Raw genomic sequence first — 21,660 nt, forward strand, 5'->3', positions numbered from 1 at the left:
TGGTAGCTCTAACTGTTGTAAACAAAATAAAACAGAAACAAAAAACATGTTTGGTTATCATTGTTTTTAATTTATTTTTATAAATTTTAAATTTATTTATAAATTTATTTCTATATAAATAGTCTATATATTTTTAATAAATATATTAAAATTTGAACACACAAATACACACACACACACACACAGAGCATGTTATCTTGATCTGAAACTACACTTTAAGTTATTTGAAATTTCCTGGTATAGTTTGTTCCTTTGGTGATGATTGTCCATAGGTTTGTGTTTCATTCATTTTGCTCATTTTTCGCATTAGCGAAAGAAGAAAAAAAAAATACTACACAGCGCTGATAATAATTTTCGACTCTTATAAGTCTGCATTGGTAGAAATTTAACTCCAAAATACAGATTCTTGCCTTCTCTTTTGTAAAAAAATGTAAACCCCCACCAAATTATATATATATTAATTTTTGTAATAACCTATTTACAAGTTATTTGTAATAACCTACTTCAATTTTATTATCATTATACATGTATAGTCCAACTCAATATTAAAAATAAATAATCTCTAGTCACATTTTACTATACTACATGAGAATCAACGTTTGTAAAAAAATTTGCAATAACCTATTTACAAGTTCTTTACAATAACCTGCTTCAATTTTATTATGATTATACCTGTATAGTCCAACTCAACATTTAAAATAAATAATCTCTAGTCACATTTTACAATACTACATGAGAGTCAATATTTGTAAAAAAAATTTGCAATAACCTATTTACAAGTTCTTTGCAATAACCTAATTCAATTTTATTATCCTAATACCTGTATAGTCCAACACAACATTAAAATAAAAACAAACTCAATTGAAAGCATAATTGAAATAGAATGTATAACATTTACAAGTCCTTAAATATTCAACCAACAAATTAAACAAGTTTAAGTTGTACATAAAATGTTTGGAACAAAGCATTAATAATACATAGTTGTCACTAAAAATTGATAAGAAGTTCATAAAGTGGATGCAATGGCAACGACACATCATCTTCATAACAGCACATGTGGCCTTCAAGAGAGCATCAACACACTTCATATCTGCAATAATAGCATTTAAGTTGAATTATATATCTGTAAAAAAGATTTATATTACATATATATATTGCAAGCTCACAATAGCAACAAATATATTACATATAAAAGAAAAAATATACCACCACTTTCAGAAGGATCAAGAGTGCTGAAGAGAATTCCAAATTTGATCAGCAATAGTATTACGCAACTGATCCATTTCTCGAAGCTGAGCCGAAGGCACATGCTCAACAATCTCATCATCTTCACCATCACTTTGAGGAGGATCATTACCATCAAATATGTCATCAGGCTGATGCTGATTTTTGATGAAATTATGTAATGTGCAACAAGCCATTACAATCAATACTTGTGTTGAAAACTTATAAGGAGGCATTGCCCTCAAAATAGCGAATCTCATCTTCAATAACCCAAAGCATCGCTCAATTATATTTCTCAAAGATGAATGCCTATGATTGAACACTTCCTCCCGACCACGAGGTTGTCTAGTCCTACGGTATTCCTGAAAGTGGTAAGTATGACCTCGAAATGGGGCCAAATAACCAGGCTTATTGGCATACCCTGAGTCCACCAAATAATACTTACCTGCCATGTTTAGAATACATAAAGATATGTACAGTATGATAAACTAACCATATATTAAGTGAATTTGTAAAATAATATTACCTGCTGGTGGAGCTGGAAAGTTCATTGCCTCATTTTCAGTACACTCATTTAGGATTCTCGAATCATTAGCTGAGCCTTCCCACCCAGCTAGCACATATGTGAACCTCATGTCAAAGTCACATACAGCCATTACATTTTGTGTAGTATAACCCTTTCTACCACGAAATGGAAGTTGTGTACTTGCTGGCAGAGTTGCAGGAATGTGGGTTCCATCTATAGCTCCCACACAATGCCTGAAGTAAGGGTAAAACCTAGAAGACTCTCTAATCTTATTCGGAATCACAGAAAAATTAGGAGGGGCAATGATATGGGTGCCCAACTGACATACTGCATGCAACACAGCATGGAAGTGTCTAGAAATGGTTTCAGTGGAGTGTTGAAATCTCTCTGCTACAACACGATTCCTTTGATTATGAGATAAAGTGAGCAAAAAGATTGCCACTTGTTCATAAACAGTTAAAAATTTAGAATCCTTCAGCCCTATACCTTTCAGGGTACTACACAATGTTCTGAAAACTTCAGGATACATCCTAAAATTTTCATAACATCTTTCTCTATGGCCGTTTAGAATCTCCATAACATATGTTTCCCCTTGTAAAATGGAATCCCTACAACGCCTCTTTTGATAGAAGTTCTGCTCTTCTAAAAGAGCAGCAAATATTAAGACACTCTCATTGTCCTCCTCATCGTCATATAATTGAATTATTCTTCTTATATTGTTCCACATATCCATTACCCTATTTAAAGATTTAATACAAGCAAAACATTTAAGTTAATAAGCAAATCAATTAAATAATAAACAAAACATTTAAATAATAAAACAAACATTTAAATAATGGTATTAAAGTATTTGAGTACTAACAGGCATCCAAGAAATAAAATTATTTAAGTTATTATAGCCATCCAAATGTGAGATAATAAAAAGTATTTAAGTTATTACAACAATCCAGATGTGAGATAATAAAAATATTTAAGTTATTACAGTAATCCAAATGTGAGATAATAAAAGTATTTAAGTTATTACAGTCATCCAGATGTGAGATAATAAAAATATTTAAGTTATTACAGTCATCCAAATGTGAGATAATAAAAGTATTTAAGTTATTACAGTCATCCAAATGTGAGATAGTAATAAGTTAAACGATGACACAAAACACAATCATCCATAAAGAAAAACTCAAACATTCAATGCCCAACCAATTCTTACATCCTCAGGTGCCGAAAGAAAAAATTTCTGCCACTTCTCAGAATCATGTAATAACTTCGATACCTTAGCGAATTGGGCCATCTCAATTCCAGGTATTTTTTGTAAAAGGAGCATGGAGGCATCAAACATTTCATAATCTCTATCATTTTTTGAGGGAGAGAGAGCTTCATCATCTCCTTTCTCACATGAAGATACACGAGTAGAAGTAGAAGATGCTTTAGCTGCTTTCTCTATTGCAGCTTCCATTCTCTCAGCTCTCCTCTCAGAATTCTCATTCATGTTTGACAAGAGTGCAGCTATACCAGGAGATAAAGCATCTCTTTTGGCTTTCTTACGTTTACGTAAAGGTGGGGGACTGACCTCACAACCCTCTTCCTCATCATCGTCATCATTGGGAGTGGGCAAAATGATTGTGGGTGGTGCTGTAGTGGATGGGTGGGCATGTATCCCTTTTGCATATGTGTCCCCAAATATAGTCGACATCTTGTCAAAATGCTTACATCCATACTTTTTATACTTATTTGCATTCGTAACAACCTACAAATTTTGTTATAATATTAACCACATAACCAATAATATACAAGATTTTATTATTTATTTAGGACTAATAATTAAATTACTAACCTTGCACAACCTGTCCCATCTCTCTTCCTCAACTATAACCATGCCCGTCTCATTGTTATATCCCACGCCAGTCTCCGATAATAATTTCTTAAACTCAGTATAAATTTTCCTCAAACCATTAAACTTATTCCGAAGTTGGGTTAAACCAAATTTTCTCCCCGTTTGAACATTCATTTGTTTGACTAAATTACTCCAACCATTTTTACTAAATGTTGTGCCACTACGATTATTAGCTTTAACTTCTTCCACCATAATATTCACGAATTTTTCAATGAGTGACTCATCCCATAACAATTTTCCATCGTTCGTAACTTCAACCACTTCTTCAATTGTGAGAGAATCACCGCATTGTTCCACATTCTCAACATTCATATCCATCTAACATATTAATAACAACACTATAATTAATAACAAAAAAATAATAATTTTAAATTAGGAAAAACTATTGATGGTATTAAAGTTACTCTATCACAACTAGAAAAACTCAAAACATTTACAAATTAATAAACCTATGTGGAAGTTTCCAAATATAATCTAGTTATAGCTTCACAACTCCTCAATACTCAACTGAAAATTGAAACCTCACATTCATTGGTTGATCAACACAGTCTTCTATTTAACTACATAGTATTTCATAGTATTGCTGTCTAGATCAAAAGGGAAAGGAAGAGGGAAAAGGCTGCTACAACATATTGGAATGAAAGTTAAATAGCAGATCCTCAAAAGTTTTCTGATAAACATGGGGACATTAACAACTTTAAAGGTAGTGTGCACCAAGTGCATTACACATATATTGCACTCATCTAAATTGATTTAAAATCATCCCTATATTTAAGCACACTGTTATACAAATGAAGAACATTTTGACAAGTACGATTAATCTAATTAACACACCACATCATCGCACCTCTGACCTTTGAAAAGGTTAAAAATGGGATGAAACAAGAAGAAAAACACCAAAAGAATTACATCCTTTTAACAATTTGGGTGAGAGGGGCAGAGGGGCATAAAACACTCTCATGTGAACCACCAAAACAATTGGATTCTGCCACAGAAAGTGTATAACTCATATATGCATATTAACATCAAGTATAACTCATATATGCACTACACACTCACACACAAATAATGCATAATATTCTAGAATGAAGTACACTTTTGACAAGTACCATTAATCTAATTAACACACACATCTTCGCACCATATCTTCCTTTCCCGTTCTGACCTTTGAACACGTTAAAAATGGGATACAAAAGAAGAAGAAGAAACACAACATCATCAACATGCAAGAAGAATCACAACTCATAATGGTCCATGCCATAAAAGTATATGGTGCGTCCACCAAAAGAATTAACATCCCTCTAAAAGTTTGGGTATGAGGGGCATAAACACTCTCAAGTAAACCACCAAAATAATTGACAGAAGGTGTGCAACTCTTATATGCACATCAATGATCAAGGATACATATATCACTATAAAAGTTCCAATTGCACAAAAAAAAGGTGCATACATCTTCATACTCATCAAGCTTAAACCAACAATTGACAAGGGGGAGCTAATATAAATATATTATCATATATGAAAAGTCATATTGATCAAGCAGCCAAATTAATCAAATTCACACTAATAAATCCAAAATTAAATACAGTTGAAGAGCCTCTGATGCTAACAGAACTTAAATGAAAGGTCATAACCATATAAATTAACTCAAATGGAGACTAATCAATTCCTTCAACCCTCCTGTATTGTATTGTTGTCAATCCAACATACGTAATTTTACCCCGCAAAATTAAGAAGCATTATTCATCAAAAGTTAGATTTTTTTACACAATAATAATCCATATCAATAATTACAGTTCCTTGACAGTGCCCATGACCCAGACAAATTCAGAGGTCTTGTACGCTTATGAAATGACGAGCACATATTAACAACCAATCAGAGAAAACTAACACGAATATATCACCATTTGTCAAAAATTTGGGATTTCTATAAATATTTATTAGGCTCTAACACAACACTGTTGTGGTAATTAATCCAAAAATCGAAAGAAAAATTTAGGGTTTCTACAAATATTGGTTTCCCTTCAAATATAAGCTCAAATCTAACAATATAGAAGAGTTTTATGTTCGTAAAACTGAAAGAAAAACTACGGTTTTCAGAAAAAATCAATTTTTAAAAAAAAAACCCTCCAAAATCAAAGAATATTACACACCATCTATGGATTTCCAACAAAAAAAACTAACAAAAATACAGAAAAACAGCCAATATGTTGAACTTAATCGAACAAAGTTAAACTAAATAGGTCAAACCTGGCTTCTTCTTTGACGAAAAGTGTAAAGGGCTTTAGATCGGTGGTGGTTTTAAGCAAAAAGGCTTGAATTGATTGAAGTTTTCAAGACGCAAGCACTGTATAGTCGAATCGCCACAGAGAACATCAATGGAGGAGAGAGAAAATTGGGGTGCAAAATGACCTAAAATATTTAAGCGTGGCCTTTATACTTGTTGTAGAGTGTTATAAGTTTGGCCGAATTACTTCCTCCGCTACAGTGCATGAAGTGGGCCAAACAGTGCTGAAACAACTTAAAACACCAAAATGGTGTTTCAAGTTTTGGGCCTTTTTTATTAAAATGTTTTACAACTGTTCCAAACAAAACATAACGAGCCAAACATGCTTTGGGCCACTTTTGGGCTACTGTAGCGGACCTGCAACAAAAACACATGAAATAAAACAGATACCAAACAGGGCCTCAGAAAAAAGTTTTTGTAAAAAACAGTTTTCGAGAAATATATCTCGAAACGATTGGATTGAAAATCCTACTTTGGAAAGTGGACCCACCTAAGTACATTACAATGACAGAATTTTATATATACACGAGTATATAATTATATATATATATATATCAGCATAATCGCACAGTGATAGAGAGAGACACCAAACTGAAACAATCCCCCAACTCTCAAATGCCAAAACCACAATAGACGCTGCTTTCGTTTCCAAATCAATCCATCCCTGGAAATATGGCAAACCACAGAAAAGAAAAATAATGGGAATCTTTTTTTTTTTTTTTTTTTTTTTGTGTTTCGGAAGGAAATAATGGGAATCTTTATTCACATGAGAAACGTAACCAAACGCTCCTTCCTTCTTCAACAACTATCATCATCCAATCCCACCAGAGATTCAAATTCCATGGCCAATTCCTCTGTTTGGCTACAATCTCCATTTCCGCACAATGCACCAGTCTTCACCATCTCTCTAAGATTAGGGTTTCCAAAACCTCTCTCTCATCCTTCTATATATCATCTCCTTCATTTTCATCTTCTGCATCACCATCGTCGTCGTATCCAAAGATGGGACTTCTTGTATGGTATTTGGGTAAGCTCGAGTCTCGTCCTCTGCTCACTAAAAGCGTCACTGCCTCATTTATTTTCGCCGCTGCTGACTTGACCTCCCAGGTAAACCCTAGATTAATTTCACCCTTTTCTTTTTCCCTCCCTTTTATATATTTTAAAATGTTATACATATACACACACATTCTGCTTGTCACATTGATAATTTGGTTAACAAGTGACCTATTGTAGAATGGATGTGGAATAGATTTGATCATGATGCTAGTCTGGTCAGTGATATTAATTTTAGCAGAAAAAATGATGTTAATTTTTGTTGGGTATGCAAAATTATTAATGCCATTGACGGTTTTATAAGCATGAGTTGCAAAAGGCTGGACCAGAATTTAATTGAAGGAATGTGCCAAGTGGGAAAAGTACAGATTAGTGATCCATTGATGTTTTGAGTTATTTCTCAACCTGTTGTGTTAGTTTGTATTTTGGGAGTGACTTACTAACCCAATTTATTGGTAAAGACTTCCTAACAGTGGGAAAAAGAAAATGTAACAATTGGAGAAAGAATAACATAATACTGGTGATCACTTACTTAGCTTCTAATGTACCTATGATGCCCATGAGGGGGCGAACTATCGTCAAGTTCAACTTCACCCGTTATCAACAAACTCAAGTTTCAAGAGGGTGGGTAAATCAATGTCCACCCTTTTTATCACTGAAAAAATGAACCAATCTATGATGCACAATAGTTTTGCTCCTGCACCTGGGGGCTGTAAATCAATGTCCTACCCATCATGGCGCATTACCTGCATATGTTTAGACTTGAACTTGTATGTGTCTAATAACACATTTATATACATATCAAGTATCACTTTCGGTTGAGGAGCATATTGGAGGTTCTTGACTCTACAATCTAGGAATTTTGTTTCTACTGTTTTAGCCTGTGCTTTCACTTTAAACTTACGTATGCTGGGTATCTACTATGAATAAGGAATTATGGTTCGAAGGAAGTTATGTACGATATTTATTATTTGTTCTACATGTCATAATGGCAGCACAACCTTAAAGCTGTCACTGTGGTTATTAAATCCGCCTTGAAGCTGCAAAAAATCTGACTTGTTCAGTTTGATCCTTACATCGAATGGAGGAAAATTATGAATAGAAGGATTAGTCAGTCCTTGATACAAATTTGTATTCTTAGAAATATGGCTGTCTAACACACATACACACATGCCGTTCAAAAAAAAAAAAAAGAAACACATACACACATTCTATTTGAAAAATATATGGACCTAAAATTTGGGATAGGTAAGGGCTACTGCCAGTTGCTGGAGCTGTTTGATTGATTTTTGTATGCCTCATGGCTGATCTAAAAAGATTAATGTCTCAATTCTACTTGAAAGATTTAAGTAACAAATTATTCTTTCTAAAGTGGCTTCCTTTAGAAACTCGGCATATGACTCTCTGAACTTCTTTTTATGCAGTTAATGGGTTTAATGAACAGGTAAATTCTGTTAATTATATATCCTTGTTGACTGATCATAATATAACTCTTTGTCAGACGATTACAATGCCATCTTTTGGTTCCTTTGACTTTCTAAGGACATTGCGTATGGCTGGATACAGGATGCTTATTTTAGGGCCAGCACAGCATGTGGTATAATTTCATGGGAAGAGTCCGACCAAAGCGTGATGTAGTCACTACCTTGAGGACACTTATTGTGGGGCAGCTTACTTATGGACCTACTGTCAATGCTATTTCCTTCTTCAATGCGGCTCTACAAGGTAACCACATATATTTTTTTTATATACGTTTTTGCTGCTACTTAAAAGAGCTGTATTTTTTTTATTATTTATAAAATACCGTTGTAGAATATATTTAACGATATAAGCTCTGTTACATGGACTCTCCTATTTTCTTCTCGTACATTTGTAGACATGACATGGGTATGGGTACAGGATATGTACACACAAATCTAAATTAGACACCCTAATTCTTCACATGGGTGATTGAAAAAGGAAAAAAACAAAAATCAAATTTAATGGCAGAGATAAGTTTTCTATCTATTAGAAAGAGGGGGAGTGGGACCATTTTTCTTTCCCCCATAAGCTAGAGGGGCACCATTTTCTTTCACCATATCTCATTTTATTTGAGTAATAATTGAGTATGTTCTTATAAATCACCAATATTATATATATAAATATTTGATAGGCAAGCTGAGGTTTCATTAGATAAACATATCCAATATAGGATTACAAGGGCGTCCAACTGGATTTATAAAAAAAAAAAACACCACAACCACCAATCCAAAATGGGAAGATCTAAAGGCCTAAAGTGCAGCAAACTGAACAATAGGTATGTGTAGACCTCTTGATCTTGGGTCACATCTATCGATCACCAGAAACAGATCCATCTGCAACCACCATCAATGGCTAGACACATAGAACCTCTTTTTGAGGTCTAAAAGCAGCAACAGTAAGAAAATTATGCACGTCCCACTCGATCAATGCACATTTTGTGGCTTCTCAAGAACTAAGCTTGAAGTAAGTTGTTGCTTATGAATGTATAAATAAAGCCCTACTGGGGTGTGGGATTGAGATGCTTGTCGACCTACCTGGATCAGGAGCAGTAGATTTGAAGTTACCCAGTGTTGTCCCTGTTAAACTAGGGTGCTGGAAAGGGCATACCACATAGGGAACTCAACTTTTGACATTTTTTTGTATAAAGTGACTGTTCTTAGGAATCAGGGGCAGTAGCGTCAAGATGGATAATCTAAGGAGGAGGCCTTAGGGCATAATCTCATTTGGGGACTTGAACTTCAATGGTGCAAATGGGGAGATCTGTTAAAGTTGTCAACATCTCTCCGAACAGTGCCTCCTCAAAAGACTTTGCCTTCAATATACGTATATTGATTAAAAATGACCAAAATGTGAGACAGGAAAGGTACAAAATATCTTTAGTCTTGAACAGGTGGACCTCTAAGAACTCTTGGTTGTACTGTGATTGTTTGATGATATTTATCATGCTGAATATAAGTACTTATAATATAAGCAATTGTTAATTACTCATTACCCTGAGGTAGGTGGAGCCTGTAGTCATGCACATCACTCCCCACTCGTCTATTAGCCCAACATGAGGATCAATGGAAGTTTTTTGCTTTTCGAAGTGTGGGAATACCTCAGTCCTTTGAAGGTTGATGTAAGGATGGAACAAGAACTCTTAGGTTTTTTGATACTAGAGAAATTTTGTTTGTAGCACCATGAAGCCATTGGGCGACTTTCCTTGACAATAAGAGCTTTTTGTAGAACTTAGCATAATTCAAGAAATGCTTGAAAAGAAAGGTTGCAGAAAATAACAGAGAAGAGCAAGCCCGAGGAGACCAAGCTCCTTAGACAGAAACCCAACAAGCGAGGAAAGTTTTCCAGCTTGAAAGGGAAAATCTTTATCCAAATTGGCAGCCTCCTCAATATGAGTTTGGTTGTTCTCCAAAGTCACTGCTTTATCCAAGGGACTCTGCTTGCATCTTTAAGAAAGTCACGGGCCTAAAATAAACCTCATTTCTTGAATTATGCTAATCCCACCAGTGATAGAGATAGACACCGACACCAACCTGAAACCATCTCCAACTCTCAAATGCCAAAACCACAATAGATGCTGTTTCCGTTTCCAAGTCAATCCATTCCTGGAAATAGGGCAAACCACAGAAAAGAAAAATAATGGGAATCTTTTTTCACATGAGAAACGTACCAAACGCTCCTTCCTTCTTCAACAACTATCATCATCCAATCCCAGCTGAGATTCAAATCCCATCGCCAATTCCCCTGTTTGGCTACAATCTCCATTTCCCGCACAATGCACCAGCCTTCACCATCTCTCTAAGATTAGGGTTTCCAAAACCTCTCCCTCATTCTATATATCATTATCTCCTTCATATTCATCTTCATCATCATAGTTGTCGTATTCAAAGATGGGACTTCTTGTATGGTATTTGGGCAAGCTCGAGCCTCGTCCTCTTCTCACTAAAAGCATTACTGCCTCGTTTATTTTTGCCGCTGCTGACTTTACCTCCCAGGTAAACCCTAGATTAATTTCACCCCTTTCTTTTTCCCTCCCTTTTATATATTTTAAAATTTTATACACACATACAAAAGTGATATTCTTAAAATTTAACCAGATATGGGAGTGAAATTTTATTTAAGAATATATGCCGCAATATGATCGTTGTGCGACAGAGAGCCGAACCAAATATAGACTTAACATTTAATATTATTATTTAGACAAAAGTGATATTCTGAAAATTTGAACGTGTCTTCTAACATTTGAGAGTCCAAACATTTTCTTAGTACACTAGGCAATGACACATCTTTAAAATAATATATTGCATTTATAATTACTATTATTCATATGTCACATGTAATTAAAACTTTTTTACGTTTTTTACCGTCCAGACTCCAGAATATACTAAACTTCACATAAAGTGAGTACACTTTAGATTTGCCTATTTTCTTCCTTCTTTTATATTTTAGATTTGTCATGTATTTTCCTTAAATTAACAATCCTCAATTTATCAAGCATATGTTTATAATTTTGGAATCTTTCATTAATAATAATTTAAGAAAAGCAACTCCCACATAAATATTCTTGGTTAAACTTCCTAATTACTACTTAGATATCTGAAAAATAAAAGGGTATGATAATAAATGATGGCTGGATTTTTTTAGTTTTGATGAATTTTATCCAACAAAACCATCACTTGTGATGGTTGAAGTTGTTCGTATTAGACGGCACACGATACATGCACTTTCAGGCATGTGTAAACTATGAGCCATCAAACATGTGTGAATTGTGAGCTGTTGAGGTCCTACACCGAAATCCAACACCAATGCTGAAAGTGGTGCATTCAATATGTATCTTTTTCCGCTCTTCGAGACTGTATTTATCTATTTGTTGTTAAAACGCTCGGACAACTAAAAAATACTGCTAGGAATTTAGAATAATTAACAACATTAAATTTTTTTTAGTTGATTCTTTTTTGCACCGGATCCCAACACCAGTGTTGAAAGTGCATTCAGTTGAATATTTTTATTTATTTATTTAGTAATAATTATACTTACCTCTCTTTTAATTTCAAATATACTTACCTCTCATCTGGCTCAAATACGAGTAACACGAGGACCTCTCGTCATAACACATTTGGATCTTGCTCAATATTTATTTAAATACTTAAAAAGCTTGAATTTTTTTAATTTTATTTTTTTATAAAGAAACAAATATTTAATATTAAAAATAAAGTTATAATATATATATATTTTGTCCTGGGCCCTGGTAATGGTTAGAGAATTAGTAATTAGTGGGGGATAGGGGAGGGCATTCAAACCTGGGAATGTAGGGTGGGGGGCACTAAGGCCTGACCCTTTTAGCACTCCAACATCATCACACCCTAAGTTACAATAGATATAATAGTCATTTAATACATTTGGGTCAGTGTATATGTGTGTGTGTGTGTGTATATATATATGTATATTAATCTTTTGTGAATTTAATTTTGTGTACATTGTAGGACTCTGCACATTTATGCAGTTTTCCCACACATTCGCTCCTTTGTAACTACATATCTCTCTCTTACGCTTTCACTCTCTCTCCCTCTAAAGAGAAGATATCTATAGGGCTTCAAACGTTCCCTGCCATTCACTCTCAAGCCTACCGTCGTCGAATGCTCATTATGTCCGTATACACACTGACACACGCGCGCTCACATCTATGTGTATGTTTGTATCTGTAAGAGAAGAACTTTACGGTTTTGCTTGGGGTGTGTTCGTTCTTGGTTTGCTTTGTTATGGTTTTAATCTCTCATTGCTCTATCTTTTATGATTTAGCTGTAATTGGGCTTCTCATTAGCTGTTGTGATACTCATTTTGATTAAAATGTACCTAGACGAGTGATTGATTTTGTGTCTGAATGTTAAGTGTTTATTATTTTGCTAATTTCTCAGTGTGCTTTTTGGGGAATTTGTGTTTGTTACTCATGTGTGCTCTATGATTCTTTTAGCATTTTGGGTCTGAACAATGAATTGACTGATGTTTAATGAGGCTACTTGAGGAGGATTTTTTGGGAATTTTTATATTATGCTTGGGTTGTAACCGTTGATGGTCAAATAGTTTTAGGAATTAACATACTAATAAAATATAATAAACCACAATAAATAAGGATTTTTATTAAAATATCCCAACAGGATTAATGTGGCTTAATGGTATGGTCCAATTAAGACATCTGGCTTTTGCCAATTTTTGGAATGCATGGCCGGTTGTGCAACTGCTCGCTGAATGGAGTGAGGGATTTAATTTCCAAATTTTTATAAGTTTGATAATGCTAGACTCGATTAGCGGCTCAGAATAAAATGTGCTAAAAGTTGAGGTTGTTAGCCTTTGGAGATGGAGATATGGAAGCCTGAATTTCAATTGGTGAGCAACTAGAAAGAGTTTTATATAAATAATCCACTCTTTATGTCAGTGTTTACTTCTTGAAAATCCGTGGTACCCTTCAACTTAAAGATCTTTCTTTGTGTCATTTATTTCCTCTCACATGTAAGCCATTGCATAGAAGACCTATAGATGCACCAGTAAGAAGAGGAAGACTACATTTTTTCTTTGTGTCATTTTATTCCTCTCATCTGTAAGCCATTGCATAGAGGGTAGGAGGCAGAGCGGGTGCCAAAAATTAACATGGAATGAAATCATTTCAAAAAGTTAAATATTAGAGGAGAGATGGCTTATAATAGAAAAGAATGGAAAAAGAGAATTCATGTCGCTGACCCCATTTATATGGGATTAAGGCAAGGATGATACTAATCTGTAAGCCATTACATCTGCGCACTGCTTGCAGATGTCCTAACATTTAGCATTGCACGCTTGTAATTCTTGAAAAAATGGCTTCATAATGCAGTTAAAAAAAAAAAAAAAACTCAGCTCTCTTACTAAAACTTGTAGTTGATGTCTCGAAGAACGTGGATCATTTTGCTATGTAGAATGGGAATAGGTCATGACATGCCACATACCCTAGCAGCAAATATGGTATTACAGGGTCACAAGGACAGCCTTGTACAGTGGCATAGAATGTGATGGTATATTTTTATGCTAAGAATGGTTTTCTATTGACTCATAAATAAGAAAAAGTTAATATTATTAAAAAGAATAAGTTGTCCATTTATTTTTGTAAACTCATATTAGAGTTGTCAAGTCAATAGAACTTAGGTTAGCAAATTTCCTTGATCAAATTAGTGTCTGTTCGGTTCTTCCGTTCGGTCAATACAATCTCACCAATCCCCCTACCGGTCACATTGTCTTTAGTAATAGCTACTCTTGCTGAGGCTAAAGTCTTCACCTATGAATGATGTCTATGTTAGCGAGCTTGACTTTTGATTTAATTTCTACTTTAGTTAGAAAATTCACAAGTTAGTGTTACGGTGGTTACCTCTTGCTCATGGTCGAAGATTTAGGGGCAAATGCGTAATCTTGTACACCAAGGGCGTGTTCATGAATATGCTAGGTTCAGAGACAACTTGTTGCAAGGTTTATGTCTTCTTCCAACATTATAATGCAAGGATTTTGTGTTACTTGAAGATACTTTTGGAAGTTTAGAAGTATGAACTGGCAACATTTTCTGTAAAGTATTAGCTACTTTGTAAATTCTTGCACTCTAGCGCAGGCACAGTATCATTTATACTTCTTTATTTTTCTAATTAATAACAATATCTAATAAACATATCAGGATCTCTATCTCTAGCTGCCTGTGACTTTCACATTTGCTTCAATGTAGTGGCGTTTTGGGAAGCTCTGAGAGCACTTCTCCTAATTTGATGGCTGTCTTTCTCATAATTGATGCCTGATGCTACCATGAGCTGAGGACATGACTGCTAACTGATCTGCATCCTGATTTAGTGGGATAGTTTGCACTATAATTAAAGATATTACAGTATCCATATGCTGGCAAAATAGAGAGAGAATCCTAATAGTAGCGCTGCCTCTTGATGGGTGCAATTAAGATCAAGTCAGCCCGGACCTGCTATGGTTTGTTCATACCCCATAACAATGAATGCTCTAGTAAAGACTATTGTGGTTCAAGTTGAAGGCATCTTGATGATGAGGGAGAAGTGATAAAGGTTTTGGGTAGTAGTAGTGAAAGTGGCATGCCCACAATTTTTATCTGCAGACCTTCCATTTCATTAACTTGAAGGAGGATGGTGAGGCCAACAGAATCAGAGTGGGGTGAGGCCGAGAACCAACTCTGGATGTGGACATGGTGGATAGTAGTTCATCCTCATTGACTGCATTCCTTCTTCAAACAACTCTCTTATATCCCCAGCCTCAATCTTTAGAGCTTTAGGTATGAAATCGAGTATCTTTATAGCATGTTGTTTCAACTCAGACGCATAAACTTCCTGGGTATCTCTGCATGAAAAATTTAGTAGGCGTCAAAACTACTAAATAAATATTAGTTTAGAAGCTTGCGAAAACCAGTGACCCTAGCCCTAGGAGTTCACCTAGTGTTCAGGAGCTTGTGAAAGAACCCGTGCTTGCCATACCAAACCACTATGTTCAACTGGATCAAGAATCTTCAATTCTCTTGGATGAACTTCCTGGCCCACAATTCCTTTAATCAATATGGAACATTTGGTTATGGAAGAAGCCAAAGATTATCAACTAGAGAAGTTGCACTCAACGTGCAAAGAGAGGAGCATTTTTCAGGTTTAATTTCATCCCCCCTTCACAAAATTTTAGTCGTCATATTCTTTCCAATCCTAGATGTGCTTTGAAAGTTGATCTTGGAAAGCATAGAATTCAGTCCACAGTTCATTGTTTTCTGTAATGTTGCCTTTGGGAGTAATGAATTGACGTTTTAGATTGAGAATTGAAGGAAATTTAATTCAGACTTGTCCTAAATTTCCTCAAATTCCAAATTCAAGGCGTGGATTCGGTCCAAAACATAGCATAACTTTAAATGGCAAATTAGCTAGTTGGATATTTCAAAGACATTGTTGCAGGCAAAAAGATGAGAAAGAAAGAAACTAAAAGAAATACAAGTTATAGATTTGGCCAAATTAAAACCATACAATAATTAAGCTTTGTTTTCCAATTTGTTTGTTTGTATTTATATATTTGTAGATATATGTTTACAAATAAAAAGAAAATAATGCACAAAAACTAACAGTAGTGATTATATATGTTTATAGCTGGTGAACCAGGGAGTGGATTCTTCATTAGTGGAGAAACTGAAATATGAGATTGAAGAACTCTACAAGCTCCCTATGGAAGAGAAAATGAAACATAAGACGAGGCCTGGTGATGTTGAAAGGTATGGACAAACCATTCTCTTCTCCGAAGATCAAAAGGTTGACTGGGCTGATAGATTTTATATGATAACTAACCCCCAACCATAGAAGACAACAACCGTAAACATCCCTCTAGATGAACCATCATACCGATCCAACAACGATCACCAAAAGATCTCCAAGATAACCACGTATCATATCAGGGTACCGAACAAGACAATGCGGCAGTACGAATAACGACCAGAACCAGCCCACGACGTACTCAAATTTGTGGTAGCACATATTGGCTGGGATGGCCACTCTGGTAGTGCACCCAGTTGGATGAATGAATTCAGGACAGACCCTGATTTCGCGACAACATCTATTGGTAACGTTAACGAAACAAGAGGTCCCGGTCATGCTCTCTCCACATGGTCATCTCAGGATTTCGACCAAATGGAACGACAACCAGTTTTTGAGACGTCCAAAGACATGCTACCTACAGATCTTCCCAATATTCCAAAGAAACAGAAGCGGAAAAAGACCAAGTCAAGTAATTCCTCCCCCAAGTCTTCCTCTTCCACGTCAAGATCGTCACGATCAGCAAAATCGAAGGCTAAATTTGCTGAGACCACCCGAAATACAAATTTAGAAGTGGTGTAGGATTATAAAGTTGGAGCCAGGATAGAAGACTCTTAAATGAGCATTGCAGAAGAATTTTCAACGCGCATATCGAGATCATGATGTTCGATGAGGATGCAGGAAGTTGAGAGATGATGTGTAAATTTAGAAGAACAGGGCATGGTATTGAAGTGAGACAAAAGTTGTAACCTGTTCAAGTGACAATGGGTAGGGAACATGCAATTCTTTTTTTCCTTTTGGGATTCATGACAGTTATCAAACATGTAAAAATATGCATCATTTAGTTGTGTTGTTGATTGAAAAAAAAAAAAAAGAAAGAAAGAAATTCCAGCGTGAAAGGAAAAAAAAGTGGAAAAAAAAAAACCGGAAAAAAAAAACGAGAAAAAAAAAAAAGGAAGGGAAAAACAAGAAAGGAAAAAAAATGATAAAAAGAGTGTGAAAAAAGAGTGGAAAAAAAAAAAAAAAAAAAGTTTTGTTTTAATCCTTTGTTTTGCTGTTTTGCGTGTATAGTTATACATGATGTATGCGTAAAGAGGAATACCGGAAGAGGCCATGTGATTGATTAAAAAAAAGAAGAAAAAAAAAACCTACATGATGTATGTGTAAATAGGAATACTGGAAGAGGCCATGTGATTGAAAAAAAAAAAAAAAACTACAAGATGCATTCTGTGTTCCTATGAAGAAAGTCACCAAGGAAAAGGAAAGAGACGAAAAGTAGTATTAAAGAAAGCTACCATGTGAATAAAGTGGCTAAAAAAAGACGTGAGGGAAAGTATCTTTAATGGGTATATGTGTGTGTATATATATATTACAGACATATGCAGATATAAAGAAAGAAAGAAAGAAAGATTTTGTTTTAGCATACCTTCACGGTTGAAAAAAGTGCTTGAGCAAGGCTGACAATTTGGTGCGCTAAGCTGGTCGACGTGACTCAATGCCTCAAGTATCTTCGGGGTCTAATAGTGACTTTTGAAGCTTTAAAGTGATACTGATGAACCCATGGCTGTGGTCATATTTATAGAGGAAAAAATAATCCTTTCTATAATAGAATCTTTGAACTTCTTGTTCAAATTGGAAAGTGAAAAATTACGGTCCAATATTGAATAGAAAAGTGAAAAAAGCCAAAATTTTTAAATCATCCAAAGTTGGATAGAAAAAGTTTTTTACAATTCAAATACCAAGTTGGATACTTCAAGTCCAACTTGAAAAAACAGATAAGTCTTGTCAAACTTGGGATTTGAAATGGGGGCAATTTGTAGACACTAAAATTTTAGTGGACTTTAGCTTTGACAAATGGACCCATTAAATATGGGCTTAAAGTTTAATTAAGTTATTTAATTGGCCCAGGCTTGGTCCACTTAAATTATTTAATTAACCCAGCCCAGATGGTTAAATAAACAGATAATTATTCTTAATAAAATATATTTGAAATAATTATTTTTAAGAATAATTATCACAGTATAACCAGCTCGGCCCAGTTATAATTTTATCTTTATCAGGAGATGACACGTGTCATCATCCTATTAATCCAATAAGCCTATAAATAGAGGCTTGGAGGAAGAAGAAAGGTGTACACAAAATCAAAATTCAGAAATCTAGAATTTCAAAGAGAAATACAGAAACTCTCATCCCCAACATCCAAACCCACAAGTGAAGAACACCAAGCACATCAAATCGTGCCGTTCTTCATCAAATTCCACGGTGATCAACAACAAGCACAGCCAAAGACGTGCCGTTCTTCATCAAATTCCACGGTGATTCAAGATCAAGCCTGTGCAGCCCTTGGATCCAACCAACCAACAAAAAAAGGAGATTTAATCAGAGGACCAGTTCTTTCTTTTGTAAAGAATATTACAGAGGATTGTACCTCAATTTCTCAAATTAATAAATTATATTATTTGCTCCATATTTTGTTTCTATTGCAAACTTACAAAATTTGTGTGTACACATATCATCGAATATAACTATACATATATAAAATTCGTCCTATCCAAAATATAAAATAAATATCTGGTATATCATCCAACTGTTTTGTTGACCTGACATGAATATAAATAGGATTTAACATTTTAGTTAATTCATTCCCTTATACAAGAATAGGTAGGGTTTAACTTTTCCGTTAATCCGTCCCTAAAATGCCATCATCCCATACTGGTGCATTTCATCTACACAATCCAATAATTGATGTAATAGTTATAATATTACATCAAATAAATTCAGAAATAAGCATAATAGAAATCAGTTATATACATGATCATATTATGCAGCCAATACATGATTAAAATCATATAACTTCCATTTAAATTGCTATAATTGTTTTAAGCAATTAAATCCTTTATTATTAACATGCAAATTCAATTATAATTTCGTACTGATTTAATCCTTAGCATAATAAAATCATAAACAAAACATGATTGTATTACACTGCCAAAATATAATTAACATCACCCAATATCCACTTTAAATTGTTAGAATAACAGTAAGCAATTAAATCATCCATATCCAATAATAACACGCCAATTTATTTTAAAATTTCATATTGTTCAAGTTCTTAACATACTAGTGTTTATTATGCATTATGTGATTTTACCATGTCAATAATAATCATTTAAAACCCCCCGTGAACCTCCAAGTCAACCTTAGAACTTCAAAATACCAAAACAGAACCCAAAAACACGTCAAAAACCAACCTCTAGGAATGGAGCCACCTCCATTCCTGCTACTCTCCGTCTTCTTCGTCTCCAGCGACTTTTGGCTGTTCCGATTGTCAATGTTAAAGGTCATAACCCTCTGTTCTAAGTTCCAGACATCCCCAGATAATTAATTAAAGTTATTATGCATCTTAATCCCATATCAAAACAAGTTATCATGCAATAAAATTCATGATTAAGCAAGAACACATAACAACACATAAAATTAGTTTTAATTCAGTTCAAGCATGCATAATAGATTGATTTAATATCTAATTACTTCTGGAATTAACCTAGGCATGCATAGAGCATGAATCTAAGGGAGAGAGTGGGAGCAAAACTTGCCTTAAGGTTTCGGAATGAAACCTTAACCTCTCCTTCCTAGCTTTTTCGGCGACCTCTTGGCTGCCTTCGAAGCCCTTTATTTAATTTATTATTTTTTATCTTGACAAGAAATTTACACATCTGCATGCCCTAGTGGGGATTTGAACCATCTACTTTTCACTTCGAGAAGTAGATAATCTAGATTAATGCTCCCCTTGTTTGGATGTTAAAATTTAATTTAATTTATTTTTAGTTTTTTGGTATTTGATTGTCCAAAATTTAAGTAAAATACTTACATAGTAATATAAACCTAACAAAAACAACTTGTGCCCCTTTTTTTTTTTTTTTTTTTTTTTTTTTTTTTTTTTTTTTTTCAGGACCTTTGCCAAATACCAAAAAATAAAAATAATAAAATATTTTACTTGAAGAGGTTTATGTAAAATATATTTTTTGAGAAAGATATTTTACGCAAACAGAGCCCAAGTGGTTACAACTTACTTATTATTTATTACATGCTTCATAACAGAATCAATACTAAGTTGATTTAAGAGAAAATACTAATTTTTAAACTATTTGCACAAATAATATGAACTGAAATTTGACTAAATTTATGCACTGATTTATTATTAATAATACTTATTTGAATTCTAGGTTCACTATAATAGACATATATGCCCTTAATTTTTTTATTTTTTATTTAAGTAGATTTTTTTAAAAGTAATATTAAAATTGAGTTATCGAATACACTTAATTGAGTTATTATATTGATAATCTGAGTACTAACTAAAGTTATCAAGTACCTCGTAACTAGCAATAATTGAATGCAAATTAAGAAAAGAAGATCTAATAGAGTTTAAATGATTAATTTCAATAATTAGGCATAAAATTAACAAGGAGCAAAAGGAATTAAATTTATGGTTAAATACGCTGACCTAGGTTTGGCCTAATAGAATATTTTTTCTTTTTATGTTCTCTCTGCCATTTTTTTAGTATGATAAAAAATTATTACTCTCTTCTTTTCTCTGTTTTAGTTATTTAATATGATTAGTCAACATTGTTATCAAATGGTTAACATTTTTTTTTAATGGCAAAATAATAATAATTATTATTATAAATACAAACCATCACTACTACCCTCACCTGTTATCATCCAAGGTGACATTAAAATTGTCTTTTAAGACAACTTATCTATAGACATTTCACTTCCCATTCAGGTTCAATATGTAATCTCTCCCATCAGAAAACTAATGAGGTGTTATAACCTATTAAGGGAGAAAATCACTTAACCATTTCACTTCTCATCCAGCTAATTAATGAGGGCAGTAGGTGTAACGAGCCTAGTACTTGGCATTAATGAGGTGTTACAACCTATTAGAGAGAAAATCACATAACCATTTCAGTTCTCATCTAGCTAACTAATGAGGTCAGGATGTGTAACGAGCCTGATATTCGGTGGAGGCTAACACTTAGGATATGTTTGGTGTAAATAAATGGAATCAAATAAAGTGAAATGTAATGCATTTGTTTCCATTGTTTTGTTTAGTATATCACATCAAAAGTGGAATGGTCATTCTTAGGGAATGCCCATTCCTCTTATCGAGAGGTGAAATGACCATTCTATTCCCACCAAGAATTAATAAAATAATAAAGTAAATTAAAGAGATAATTTACGCATACACACACCATATAAAATATAATATGTATTTATATGCCGTTTGTTCCCTCTCTTCGATTTACACACACAAGGATGAGACAAAAATAGTATAATTGAACTT

The 21,660-nt window shown here is 34.1% G+C and overlaps 2 protein-coding genes and 1 long non-coding RNA gene across 4 annotated transcripts; 1 reads left to right on the forward strand and 2 right to left on the reverse strand.

The window, feature by feature from the left end:
• Window positions 1-1,223: 1,223 nt before the first annotated feature.
• LOC132277632 (protein ALP1-like) lies at window positions 1,224-2,483 on the reverse strand. Its single transcript, XM_059779471.1, has 2 exons — window positions 1,751-2,483; window positions 1,224-1,669 (listed from the first exon to the last, which is right to left on the reverse strand). The coding sequence occupies exons 1-2, from the start codon at window positions 2,481-2,483 to the stop codon at window positions 1,224-1,226; spliced, it is 1,179 nt and encodes a 392-aa protein (XP_059635454.1).
• Window positions 2,484-2,927: 444 nt separating this feature from the next.
• Window positions 2,928-3,959, reverse strand: LOC132277633 (uncharacterized). Its single transcript, XM_059779472.1, has 2 exons — window positions 3,582-3,959; window positions 2,928-3,494 (listed from the first exon to the last, which is right to left on the reverse strand). The coding sequence occupies exons 1-2, from the start codon at window positions 3,957-3,959 to the stop codon at window positions 2,928-2,930; spliced, it is 945 nt and encodes a 314-aa protein (XP_059635455.1).
• A 2,543-nt stretch (window positions 3,960-6,502) lies between these two features.
• On the forward strand, window positions 6,503-16,652 carry LOC132279164 (uncharacterized). 2 transcript variants are annotated; one of them, XR_009471225.1, is made up of 3 exons: window positions 6,503-7,035; window positions 8,483-8,706; window positions 16,152-16,652. It is a non-coding gene; the product is annotated as an uncharacterized LOC132279164 (long non-coding RNA). The 2 variants fall into 2 exon arrangements; XR_009471226.1 differs by having other exon boundaries at window positions 8,548-8,706.
• The last annotated feature ends 5,008 nt before the right edge of the window (window positions 16,653-21,660 follow it).

Source organism: Cornus florida, unplaced genomic scaffold (assembly GCF_030987335.1).
Source record: "Cornus florida cultivar Cherokee Brave unplaced genomic scaffold, ASM3098733v1 CherokeeBrave_3.0.0_Hap2_Chr10, whole genome shotgun sequence".
In the NCBI taxonomy this organism is placed as follows: Eukaryota; Viridiplantae; Streptophyta; class Magnoliopsida; order Cornales; family Cornaceae; genus Cornus; species Cornus florida.

Coding starts and splice junctions, on each gene's coding strand:
- LOC132277633 (XM_059779472.1), bottom strand. CDS start 3,959: ATGGATATGAATGTTGAGAATGTGGAACAATGCGGTGATTCTCTCACA. Junction 3,495..3,581: donor GATGGGACAGGTTGTGCAAG/GTTAGTAATTTA, acceptor CAAAATTTGTAG/GTTGTTACGAATGCAAATAA.
- LOC132277632 (XM_059779471.1), bottom strand. CDS start 2,483: ATGGATATGTGGAACAATATAAGAAGAATAATTCAATTATATGACGAT. Junction 1,670..1,750: donor CTTTCCAGCTCCACCAGCAG/GTAATATTATTT, acceptor TAAACATGGCAG/GTAAGTATTATTTGGTGGAC.